This window comes from Hyperolius riggenbachi, chromosome 12, assembly GCF_040937935.1.
Source record: "Hyperolius riggenbachi isolate aHypRig1 chromosome 12, aHypRig1.pri, whole genome shotgun sequence".
NCBI lineage: Eukaryota > Metazoa > Chordata > Amphibia > Anura > Hyperoliidae > Hyperolius > Hyperolius riggenbachi.
In genome coordinates, this window is record NC_090657.1 from 211,794,317 (window position 1) to 211,807,464 (window position 13,148).

Genomic DNA, 13,148 nt, shown 5'->3' on the forward strand with positions numbered 1-13,148 from the left:
GTTGGTACCATCACGCTGATCGTTTTCTCCTTCAGATTCCCCCAGTTGCATCATGACAGCTGTTTCCTTGATTTTCAACATTGACCTCTTCAGTAAACACAGCAGTGGTATGGTAATGCTGACTGAAGAGTTGTCACTGCTCACAAGCAACGTGGATTGCTCAAAATTTTGGAGGACTTGGCAGAGGTCCAACATGTTGGCCCAATCGGATCCACAGAAGCTTGGCAGCTGTCCGGATGCACCTCGGTACTGCGCCGTCATGTACTGGACCACTGCACTCTTCTGCTCGCAAAAGCGGGCTAGCATGTGCAGCCTAGAATTCCAGCGCGTAGGGACATCACACAGCAAGCGATGGTGGGGGAGATTGAAGCGCTCCTGCATCTTGGCGAGTGCCCCGAAGCAGTACTGGAGTTTCTACAATGTTTGGCCACTCGTCGCACCTTCAACAGAAGATCGGCCACGCCTGGGTATGTCCGCAGGAACCGCTGAACTACTAGGTTCATCACGTGCGCCAGGCAAGGAATGTGTGTCAGCTTAGCCAACCTTAAAGCGCGAATGAGATTACTCCCATTATCACACACAACCATGCCCGGTTTCAGGTCCAGCGGTGCCAGCCACAAATCCGTCTGTTCCTTTATTCCCCTCCAAATTTCCTCCCCTGTGTGCTGCTTATCCCCAAGGCAGATCAGCTTCAGCAACGCTTGCTGACGCATGCCAACAGCTGTGCTGCACTGCTTCCACGATCCTACTGCTGCTGGGTTAGCGTTTCCGGATGAGGTACAGCTTTGAGATGCGTTGGAGGAGAAGGAGTCAGAGAGGTAGGTGCTGCTGTTGTTATCCAGTGGGAGGGACGGCGGTGCAGCTGTTTGCGGCGTGGGCAACACCCGCGCCGTAGCAGGTGAGGAATCGCTGCCAGGCTCCACAAGGTTCACCCAGTGCGCGGTAAGCAAGATGTATCGACCCTGGCCGAACGCACTCGTCCAGGTGTCAGTGGTGAAGTGAACCTTGCAGGCAACGGCATTCTTCAAGCTTCGGGTTATTTTGCTGACCACGTGCTCATGCAACTCAGGCACTGCAGAGCGTGCAAAGTGGTAGCGGCTGGGAACCACGTAACGTGGGATGGCCACTGACATCATGCCCTTGAAGCTGTTTGTCTCCACCACTCGATATGGCAGCATTTCGCAGGCCAGAAGCTTGGCTATGCTGGCTGTTACTGCCACGGCCCGGGGGTCATTTGCTGGCAATTTCCTCTTGCGCTCAAACATCTCCGAGACAGACAACTGAATCGTAGGGCTGCACACTGCAGGGCTGTTGGTTGTTGTGTTTGATGAACACTGGGAGACCTCAAGAGCACTACTCCGGAAAGTGACAGTGTCAGCGTCTGATGTTTGTGAATGTTGTGAACCACGCAATGGCTGGGCTACTGCTGCTGCTGAGGCGGGTCTGGTGGTGAGTCTGGTGACCCCAAGGGAGGCAGTGTTGCTGGTACCCTGTCCTGCCGCGTTTGCCCACAGAGTGGGATGTTTGGATAGCATGTGGCGGATCATGCTGGTGGTGGAGAGGTTGTTAATACTTTTCCCCCTGCTCAGGCGGGTCTTGCACACCTTGCAAATCGCCATAGTACCATCCTCAGTGCAGTCTTCAAAGAAAGCCCAGACTTTGGAGCACCTGCCTTGCTGGCGATTTCTGTTTGCGCCTCTTTTGCCTCTCACTTGAACTTCCACGCTTGTGGTGCCTGAAATTGCGCGCTGCCTACCTTGTGGCACAAGGCGAACTCGTGCAGCAGTGGGTTCTTCAACAGACTCATCTGTGCTGCTGCTGCTACGACGGCGATGTTCTCGTTCACAAACAAAATCTGGGTCTCTGTCCACATTGTCCATACCCTCCTCTTCCATCTCCTGAAACTCGTCATATGTCATTGTGGGGGGCCGCCACCGTGGAGTAGAGCTCCCCACAACAACCTCTGCGCAGCTCACTCCAACGTCGTCTTCCAGATCTTGTTGGCCGACCTCCTGCAATTGCAACCCCTCCTGCCCAACTTGCTCTGGGATTTGGGTTTCAAAGTCCTCGGACTCGCCTTGCATTTCAGTGCGCGGTGCATTTCCCACAGTTAATGGTTGTGAATCCGGGCACAACATTTCTGGCTGTTCCTCCATTGACCTTTGAAAGGTGGAAGTTTGTTGGGCTGGGAATAGCTCCTGCGAATACCCCATTGTGTCCTGAGGTAATTCATCGGACTGGTTATCTGGCAGTTGTGTGCGTGGTGTCGCTGCCGGTTGTGTCAGCTTTGTGCCCACTGGCTCCTTGTAACTGGCTGAGGACTCGGACCTCGTGCGTGATGTGCTGGTGCTGCTTAACCCACTGCTGGACGCTTGAGAGGTCATCCAAGTAATTATCTGGTCCTGTTCTTTTGGATTTGTGAGGGTTGTTGTCCTGGACAACATGGGCGGTATTGAGTGGGTTTTCTTGGGTGCTCCCCTGTGGCCTGTACGTGAACCGTCAGGGGAAACACCTCTTCCCTTGCCCCTCCCTCTTTCACCGGATTTCTTCCTCATTTCACTTATCCTTAAAGTACACGCTGACTGGCAGCAGTACAGTGGCAGTACAGAAATGCTATACAGTGGTGGGTGAGCGGTGTACCACTATTCCCAGCAGCGACACAGAGCACAATGCTATACAGTGGCGGGTGAGCGGTGTACCACTATTCCCAGCAGCGACACAGAGCACAATGCTATACAGTGGCGGGTGAGCGGTGTACCACTATTCCCAGCAGCGACACAGAGCACAATGCTATACAGTGGCGGGTGAGCGGTGTACTACTATTCCCAGCAGACACAGAGTGGCAGTAAACAGAATGCTATATAGTGTGGCTGAGCGAGGTACACAGAGTGGCAGTAAACAGAATGCTATATAGTGTGGCTGAGCGAGCGGTGTACTACTATTCCCAGCAGACACAGAACAGTAAACAGAATGCTATACAGTGGCGGGTGAGCGGTGTACCACTATTCCCAGCAGCGACACAGAGCACAATGCTATACAGTGGCGGGTGAGCGGTGTACCACTATTCCCAGCAGCGACACAGAGCACAATGCTATACAGTGGCGGGTGAGCGGTGTACTACTATTCCCAGCAGACACAGAGTGGCAGTAAACAGAATGCTATATAGTGTGGCTGAGCGAGGTACACAGAGTGGCAGTAAACAGAATGCTATATATTGTGGCTGAGCGAGCGGTGTACTACTATTCCCAGCAGACACAGAACAGTAAACAGAATGCTATATAGTGTGGCTGAGCGGTGTACCACTATTCCCAGCAGCGACACAGAGCACAATGCTATACAGTGGCGGGTGAGCGGTGTACCACTATTCCCAGCAGCGACACAGAGCACAATGCTATACAGTGGCGGGTGAGCGGTGTACCACTATTCCCAGCAGCGACACAGAGCACAATGCTATACAGTGGCGGGTGAGCGGTGTACCACTATTCCCAGCAGCGACACAGAGCACAATGCTATACAGTGGCGGGTGAGCGGTGTACTACTATTCCCAGCAGACACAGAGTGGCAGTAAACAGAATGCTATATAGTGTGGCTGAGCGAGGTACACAGATTGGCAGTAAACAGAATGCTATATAGTGTGGCTGAGCGAGCGGTGTACTACTATTCCCAGCAGACACAGAACAGTAAACAGAATGCTATATAGTGTGGCTGAGCGGTGTACCACTATTCCCAGCAGCGACACAGAGCACAATGCTATACAGTGGCGGGTGAGCGGTGTACCACTATTCCCAGCAGCGACACAGAGCACAATGCTATACAGTGGCGAGTGAGCGGTGTACTACTATTCCCAGCAGACACAGAGTGGCAGTAAACAGAATGCTATATAGTGTGGCTGAGCGAGGTACACAGAGTGGCAGTAAACAGAATGCTATATAGTGTGGCTGAGCGAGCGGTGTACTACTATTCCCAGCAGACACAGAACAGTAAACAGAATGCTATATAGTGTGGCTGAGCGGTGTACCACTATTCCCAGCAGCGACACAGAGCACAATGCTATACAGTGGCGGGTGAGCGGTGTACCACTATTCCCAGCAGCGACACAGAGCACAATGCTATACAGTGGCGGGTGAGCGGTGTACCACTATTCCCAGCAGCGACACAGAGCACAATGCTATACAGTGGCGGGTGAGCGGTGTACTACTATTCCCAGCAGACACAGAGTGGCAGTAAACAGAATGCTATATAGTGTGGCTGAACGAGGTACACAGAGTGGCAGTAAACAGAATGCTATATAGTGTGGCTGAGCGAGCGGTGTACTACTGTTCCCAGCAGCGACACACAATGACTGGGGGGACCCTGGCTAGCGTGGCTGGAGCGCGAACTACCCTGCCTGCCTACCCAAAGCTAAACCCACAGACAAATGGCGGAGATATGACGTGGTTCAGGTATTTATTTACCCGAACCACGTGACAGTTCGGCCAATCAGAGCGCGTTCGGGTCCGAACCACGTGACCCGTTCGGCCAATCACAGCGCTAGCCGAACGTTCGACCATGCGCTCTTAGTTCAGCCATGTGGCCGAACGGTTTGGCCGAACACCATCAGGTGTTCGGCCGAACTCGAACATCACCCGAATAGGGTGATGTTTTGCAGAACCCGAACAGTGGCGAACACTGTTCGCCCAATACTAGTGAGAACCCACCTCACTGCATCTTAAGTACCTTTACTGTTCAGTGAACCCAGCTCACTGCATCTAACTACCTGTTGTGTTGAGTGAACCCACCTCACTGCATATACCTAGCATCCCCCCCGAGATGGACAAAATGGACAAACCAGGTAGAGGAAAAGAGGTAGAGGCAGACCCAGAGGAAGGCCACCAGGCACCGGCAGGTCTGTGGCTGTGCGAGGTGGTGTTGCTGTGATTTCGTGCGGACTTGGCCCAAAATACAGTGCTCAGAAGAAGGCACGTGCCATCACTTCCCAAAATCGTGAGGAGGTGCTTGAGTATTTAACACAGAACACCTCATCTCCCGCAGCCACCAGCGCTACAACAAGCACCACATCCGCTGCATTTGACACTTCGCAGGAGTTATTTGGTGGTGGTGGTGAAATCACTGATTCCCAGCCACTACTGCAACAACAAGGCGCAGGTACACCACCTCATACGGTCTGAGTTAGGTGGCGATAGTATGGAGGAGGGGGATGATGAACCACCTGAAGTTGGTGCAGTTGAGGAGGTGTCTGAGGAAAGCGCAGCTGGCCGGGAGGATTATGATGACGATTATACGGATACCACATATGTTCATATGTTCCCGGTAGAGGAGATGACCAGGGGGACAGTTCAGAGGAGGAGTCAGAGAGGAGTAGGAGGAGACGACTCCATGATAGAAGCAGAGGGAGCTCGTCCTCAGAAACAGCTGGGGGCAGTGTCCGGCGCCATGTATCGCCAGCTATGGCCAGCCAGCCAACATGCCCTTCAACGTCAGCTGCTGATGCCACCGTAGCGCCATCACCCCAGGGGGGCTCAGCGGTTTGGAAATTTTTTCACGTGTGTGTCTCAGATCGGAGCAAAGCCATCTGTTGTCTCTGCCAGCAAAAATTGAGCCGTGGAAAGGCCAACTCTCACGTAGGGACAAGTGCCTTACGAAGGCACCTGGAGAGCAGGCACAAACAGCTATGGCAAGAACACCTGAGGAAAAGCAGCACTCCTCAAAAGACAAGCCACCCTCCTCCTCCTCTTCCTCCTTTAGGTGTATCGTCTTCATCCACTTTCTCCCTTGCACCTTCACAGCCACCCTCCTCCACACCGCCTCTTCCCTTGAGCGGTTCCTTCTCCTCTGCCCACAGCAGTGAAGGAAGTATTTGAGCGTAAGAAGCAAATGTCTGCCAGTCACCCTCTTGCCCGGCGTCTGACAGCTGGCGTGGCGGAACTATTAGCTCGCCAGCTATTACCATACAAGCTGGTGGAGTCGGAGGCTTTCCGTAAGTTTGTGGCCATTGGTACACCGCAGTGGAAGATACCAGGCCGCAATTATTTTTCACAAAAGGCCATACCCAAACTGTACTGTGCAGTTGAGAGGCAAGTGGTGTCATCTCTGGCGCAGAGGGTTGGGTCAAGGGTCCACTGACCACGGATGCCTGGTCTGCCAAGCACGGGCAGGGCCACTACATTACATACACAGCCTATTGGGTCAACCTGGTGACCGATGGCAGCAAGCAGGGAGTACGTGGCTGCGCAGCGGACCGACTTTGTCACATCTCCACGGCTTGTAGGCAGGCCTCCAGCCAGGGCCGGCCCGCTCATGAGGCGGGGTGAAACTTTTGCCTCAGGCGGCACATTTCTAGGGGCGGCACCTGCCCGTCCGTGGGTGCGGAGAGCCGGCCGCCGAGCTGGAGGGGTAGCGGGCAGGACGGGGTTATTGGGCCTAGCGGCGGGGAGGGGGGTCGGACCCCCCCCTCCCTCGCCTGGGTCCCCCAATCTGCGCTCCCCTCCAACCTTAAATAGTTAAGAAGCAGCCGCTACTCGTAAGAGGCATGGGCAGGGAGGACTCACCTCTTACTCGCTCCAGCGTGCGATCCACTGACGTCACTTCCTGCAGCGTTGCATCAAATCCAGATTTTTCCCCGGGACTTTGGGCATGTATCCCACTCCGCCATGCCCCCCTCCAGGTGTTAGACCCCTTGAAACATCTTTTCCATCACTTTTGTGGCCAGCATAATTTTTTCTATTTTTCAAAGTTCGCCTCCCCATTGAAGTCTATTGCGGTTCGCGAACTTTTCCGCGAACCGAACCTTCCGCGAAGGTTCGCGAACCGAAAATCGGAGGTTTGCGACATCTCTACAACCGACCTCATCCCACCTCCAGGGTGCTGAACCAGTTACTGCCCTTTGCCCTCCAACCAACCTTATTGTGGTCACTAGTAGTAGCGCACTGGCCAGGATAGGTGAGGTGCCAAAAACTTTGCAGGGGCCCGGGAACCACAATAAAATTAGGGGAAGGGGGAGCGGTACCTGGTGCAATAAGTCCTGGCCCTGAACAGAGGGGTGTGTTTGTGTGTGCGTGCGTGTGGGCAGGCAGTATATGCAGAGGACATCAGTCCAAAGCACTATCGTGGGCAATATACGTAATATATTCATGCTTTATAAATCAATAATAATAAATTAATAATATACTGTACATGTAGGGCACACACGAGGCACTTTAAAAAGTGGGGGCACTACCAGGTGGACATTATACATGAAGGGCACAAAGGAGGGGCAAGAAAGATGGGCACTGGTAGGGGTACCAACAGGAGGCATTAAGTGGCACACAGTGGATAATATAAAAATAGGGCCTGTAGTAGGGGGTCTCTAGTAGGGGGGTGGGGTAGTATCAGACTGTACACAGATGGTAATACAAATGTCGGGCACTATTAGGGGCGTTATGGGGGCAATATAGTATGGGGGTGGTGTGGACTATCAAAAGGCAACATAGCACGGCCAATATACATGAAGGACATGATCAGGATGACATAACATGGAGACCTATTAAGGGATAGCATAACACAGGGTATTATAAAGGCAGCCCCCACCTCCCACTGCTGGAGGGTCTTCAATCATATCAGAGGCCTGTACTTGGATCACTTATTCACTGTAAAGGTTGCCATACACAGTACAATTTTTCTGGTATATCGCAAAAATAAGGAGATATCACTACACTGGGGAAAACACAATCGTAGCATGGTTGCCTGTAGCAACCAGTTACATCACTGCTTTATTGTAGAATGCTGACAGGTTGCTATGGGTAACACGTCTCCTCTCCGCAGTCACAATGGGATGCACAAACATCTGGGGAAAAGTGTTGCCTAGCAACTCAGAAGCTGAAGGCCGGAGAGTGCTGTGGCGATGACACGGGTAATGCTTGCTATAAAGAGGTTGCAGCTTTTATTCACAGTCACAGATCTGCATTAGGGAGACAGGATGCTGGTTGTTGCTGTGGACAACACTGCAGGTTCAGTATGAAAACTGGACTAACTGCCTAGATACAGCCTCTGTTCTTAGCCTCCCTTCTGGACATCAAGCAAACAGTGTGGTTGCTAAGGGTAACATAAAATATTGATGTGTTGAGGAATCCTAGTTTAATGCCCAATCCGTGCAGCCTCTGGTCCCAGTCTCACTCACTGAGATTAACAAAGGACAGTGGTTGCTATGGGCAGCATCACTGGCTTATTATGACAAAAACAAGACAGTTTCTCATTATAACCAATCAGAGCTCATCCCATGGTCTCAGCCTTGCTTACAAATATAAAAAAGAGAACCTGGTTGTCCCTGGAAACTGCATGCAATGCCTGTGCTCCAGCTGTAACTGGGTGCAGGGCTACATAAGCAAATCCAGCTCAAAGGAAATTAGTTGCAAATGTTGCTCAGTTGCCCTGGGCAACCAATCATCCTTTCTTAACTGCTAGGCGAGACAATTCTAATTGGTTGCCGTTGACAACAGCTCCAGTTTGGCCCTATTTTATCAGTGGGGACCTGACTGGTTGCTGTTGGCAACTGCATTTTTTTTTGCTCCTCAAATACTCTGTTGCAACCCCACCCCTCAGAATTCGCAGTTTGTTCTCAGTTCTGCATAGGACGTTGGGTTGCTAGGGGCAACAGGTCCCCTCTCTCTTCCTGCTGTTCTCAGGGTCTGGGAAAAGGGGTTGCCCGGCAACGCACGGTGTTGAAGGCAGGAGGCGTGGTTGTGGGCTGGGGGGTGGTTCCCTGCACAAGGCAATAGGGAAGGTGTTGAAGGTAGGAGGCGTCACGCCCCTTTCTCCCAAACGCAACGCCTTGTGGGCGGGACGGGGCGTGTCATTCTACAAGGCAGTAGAATGCAAGAGGCGTGGATGTGGGCGGGGAGGGGCGTGTCATCGCACAATGCAGTATATAATCGCCCACACATTGACCAGCAGTTAGACAGCAGCAGCTGCAGTGGAATCTAAGCAGCTTGTACGTGTGTCTGCCGTGCCCGGAGCCAGCATGTCCCGCTCCGAGGAGGTGCACCGGCTCACCGAGAATGTCTACAAGGTGAGCTTAGCACTGGGGGGCGACACCTCCCCGCTCCCTGCACTGGAGTCCCGCGCTACGATCCCGGCTATGGGGGGTGGAGGAATCCTGCAGGTGGCTGGTGCCTGGAAGTGATGGGGGTGATTATTGTGGAGATCTGTGCCCTGCTGGAGCCTCCATGGAGAGGAGGCCCCCTTATACTCCCCTGTAATCCAGGAAATCACCCTGTTATCATATTGGCATTTGCTATATATTTTTTTTTTTTACTGAAGTTTGATTTCTTTTTTATTATACGTTTGCACTTCTTTACATTATTACGTTTTCACCAGTATTTATGTACTCTGTTTTTCATTAATGTTTTATGTATGTTTATTTTTCTTGCTTTTGAATTTCGTGGTGTTCATTTGCTCTGTTTTATGTTAATTTTACTGTCATGTATATTTATTTTTTCACTATTTCCTATGTATGTTATTTCACACCTGCATTTGAGGCTCATGATAGCAGCAGTGTACAGTGAGCCCCCATGGGTGCTGTCCGGGCTGTCGGTGGTGCTGATGTTGTTGCTGTAGAATGGGGTCTTTATGTCTGTTACACACTGTCTGGACTGGCTGGCCCCTGGCATGCGGAGCCGACAGGCTGCTTACATTGGCACTGTGCTGCTAAAAAAAAACAAAACCAAGCCCATGGGTGCTGCTTTTGTGAATTTTAATTTCATGAAATGTTTCTTATTATTATTATTATTATCATTATTATATAATTTTTTTTTTTATTAACTTGTACTGTCCAGATTTGGGGACATGCAGGGACGAGATGGTCTTGTTTATTGCTGTTTCTACAAAACAGAATTTATTTACAATATGCAATTTTGGTCCTCCATGGATTGTGTGTACTGTATGCTGTTAGAATTATTCAGCTGAGCCTTTATACCTTCGCATTTCAGGTTGCAAGTGTTTGTTTTATAAGATGTTTTTGTGACGCAATAGTTTTATGAATATTTATTTATTTTTTTTACCTCCACCCAATGCACTTCTGTAGCTGATAAATTTATAGATCCAACCGAGAAAATTGTTAAATGGGGCTTATTGACTCAAATTTCTGAGGACAGAGCTACATAAAACTTGTAAACTGGCATATTTTTTACGTGCGTAAGATTCTGTGTTATATTGGAACGTATTCTGCAGCAATAATTTATCTCGAGGGACTCATTCAGTGTGGACCAAAATCCACCAAGCTCTTCATTCCATTGGTGAATACTGGATGTTTGATTTTTTACTCTCCCGCCCATTCATGTAGCGACCCGCTCGGGTTCAGAATAGACACAGGCATGCCTGATACCTCCATGTACGTTGGCATCCATCATCATTATCGCGATCGCTGTCATCACTTCTGACAATTTTTAGGAGACCGGTTCTTCTGTCCAAGTGCAACACATGGAGGACTCCGAATGGTCTCGGGATCTAGAGTTCTGGGAATTCTACCCATCATCGGCAAAACATAAGGATTGCGTCAGGATAGGATGGCATAAACATTGGTTGGCTGAACCTCAGGAACGTTATTTAGGATAACCAAGTATTTGGCTTCTTACATCTCTTTCGACTCTTGACAACCCCCCCCCCCCCCCCCCCCCTTTGATTAATCCCCCGAGGACTGGTCCCAATCCTGTCTGTCTGACAAGGGTAAGAAAATAATTAAAAGGCTCTCAAGTGCTTAACACACCCCCACAGCAAGATGGACGCAATCGAGGCTCTGATCTGTCACATATCTTGCAGAAACTGCAATGTCTATGGCCCTTGATAGACTGGGGAATGCAGTGTGTGACTCTCTCTTTAGCCTGACGAGTGGTAGCCCTTGCCTTGGCATTCGTCCCTCTCTCTTCTCTCCCAAGTCTGTGGAGTGACAGGGAGGCATTGTCTGCACCGTGTTTATGAAAACACTGGTTGAGTAACAATGACCCTGTTCTACGGACTGGCCGTGCCTCTGCAGGTTTGGTGCCAGCGTGTTAATGCCGGGTGGGGGCACCTGAGTTTCATTAGCAATCTACGAGTGGAAAATTAATTTGGTTTCAATTATACAGGCAGTTGTGTGTCGCAGAAGGCGCTGAGGAGGTTGGAGAATAATTACAGAGGAGCTCTGGGAGGAGGAGGGGGGAACCTGTTGCTCTGTTATGCCAGGGCCCAGCTGAGGCTCTGCAATGCAACGCTTTAACTGGGGACCTGTTTATTGTGGCAGCTTTCCTGCGGGTCCCAGAACAAAGTCTAAACTGGGCTGAGCTTTTAGGATCTCTGGTGACAGTTCTGACAGCTGGGGGTTCCGGAATCTCTGGTGACTGATGGTTCTGGAGACTCCTGATGACGGGGTTCCAGGATCTCTGACTGATGGTTCTAGAGTCTCTGGTGACTGGGGTTCCGGAATCCTTGGCAACTGGGGGTTCCAGAATATCTGGAGACTCTGATGATGGGGTTCTGGAATCTCTGGAGACGCTGATAACTGGGTGTGGGGGGTCCAGAATACCTGTAAACTGGGGATTACAAAACAACTTGCTGACAAGGAGAAATGTGTATATAATATATATTTTTGTTAAATGATGTCGTCACTGACCATTGTCCTGCCAGTTGATGGATGCCATTCTGCAGAGTGTCAGTTACTTCTGCCTTTGAAGACTGTCTTGTAAATTTGTGAATAATCTTGGAAGAGCATATTGGGTTGTTGTTACTGTTATATACTGCCTCTAGGCAGCATTTAAAAAAATCCCTAAAAAGTGGACCTGAACTCAGAACGTCCCCTCTGCTCTAAAAGATCAGCAACAGCATAATAACCTTTACAGGAAAAAAATATTTGTCAGTTTATATAAATCTGGAGTGTCTACTTCCTGCTTTCATGGAAGCATACATAATGTTAACATCTTGTGTTTACAAATTAGCTGCTCTGCCGTGGCAGAGGAAATTCCAGAGCTGACACAGCTGAGAAATCAAATTTAGAGTGGTGATTAGATGAGGGGGGATGAGACAGAAAAATTTAGACAGGTAAAAGCTGACAAACGTTGTTTTTCCACAATAATGCCTCTTGTACATCGTCTTATTATCTTTCGGGAGACGCCTCTGTCATTTCCTGTCAAAATTACTTGCTGGTTGGATAAAAGTAACTTAAAGTCAAAATGTGAATGATTATAGGCAGCACTGTATATAGTGTTAAATATCTTTAATCAGTAGGAGGGAAACTTGGTGCCCGGAGGAAACCCACACAGACATGAGGACCTAGTGACATTAGACCGGTGGTAGTTTGAAAATCTAGACTCTAACACAGTATGATGGAAAGTTCCAGGGTCTTCATCACTGCACTAATACTTTAAGGCCTGGGGCACACCAGAGGAGTTTTTCTGAGCGTTTTGAGTTTTTAAATCTGCTGCTAATGTTATTCTATGTGTCTGTGCACACTGGAGCAATGAGGTTTTGTAAAAAAACCCATAACATTACATTGGGAAGAGCTTTTGAAACCTCTAAAAGTTCTTCCCAATGTAATGCTATGGGTTTTTTTACAAAACCTCATTGCTCCAGTGTGCACAGACACATAGGATAACATTAGCAGCAGATTTAAAAACTCAAAACGCTCAGAAAAACTCCTCTGGTGTGCCCCAGGCCTAAGAGTTGGTTTCTGAAATCTGCTATGAGCACGTTGTAGGAAACGTGGCTTTTTCCTTCACAAGCTTGGCGGTGTGGATAATCATGGACTCGTCTGTAGGTTTATACACCACTGCGTCTATCGGCGGTGTTTGTACAAGGGGAGGACAGGTGAGCAGGATGTGGCTGAAGCTGGGATCAGTGCGGTCTGTTAACCTGCTCCTGGCTGCCTGTGGCATGTGTGATTTTAGGAATACCTAGGTGGCATTATTGCAGTAGAGAGGGAAGATCTTCCCAGAGTTTCAGTGCTGTATTATGCAATTCTAGATGGACTTCCCTGCAGAAAGCTGAGCCACCCAGGCTTCCCAAATATGCCTCTTCTGTCTTCTCCTCTGTAGTAGCATCTTCCAGGTTTCACCCGGCTTTGGTTTTTTTATTTGGCAAACGACTGATCCTTGGCCTGGTTGTCAGTCACTCATTCTGATGACCTTAGTTGATGCCCACTGACA

General features: G+C 49.9%; 1 protein-coding gene across 3 annotated transcripts in view; it reads left to right on the forward strand.

The window, feature by feature from the left end:
- BAIAP2 (BAR/IMD domain containing adaptor protein 2) overlaps window positions 1-13,148 on the forward strand; it is a 307,153-nt gene that overhangs the window by 38,336 nt on the left and 255,669 nt on the right. For 2 of the 3 annotated variants that reach the window (XM_068263777.1, XM_068263778.1), the window contains exon 1: window positions 8,915-9,043. The exons of the other annotated variant lie outside the window; for it this stretch is intronic. In XM_068263777.1, the coding sequence (XP_068119878.1) occupies window positions 8,996-9,043 (48 nt within the window). In that variant the 5' untranslated portion in view covers window positions 8,915-8,995. Of the gene's footprint in view, window positions 1-8,914; window positions 9,044-13,148 lie in introns of those variants that run through there. 3 annotated transcript variants of the gene reach the window in all.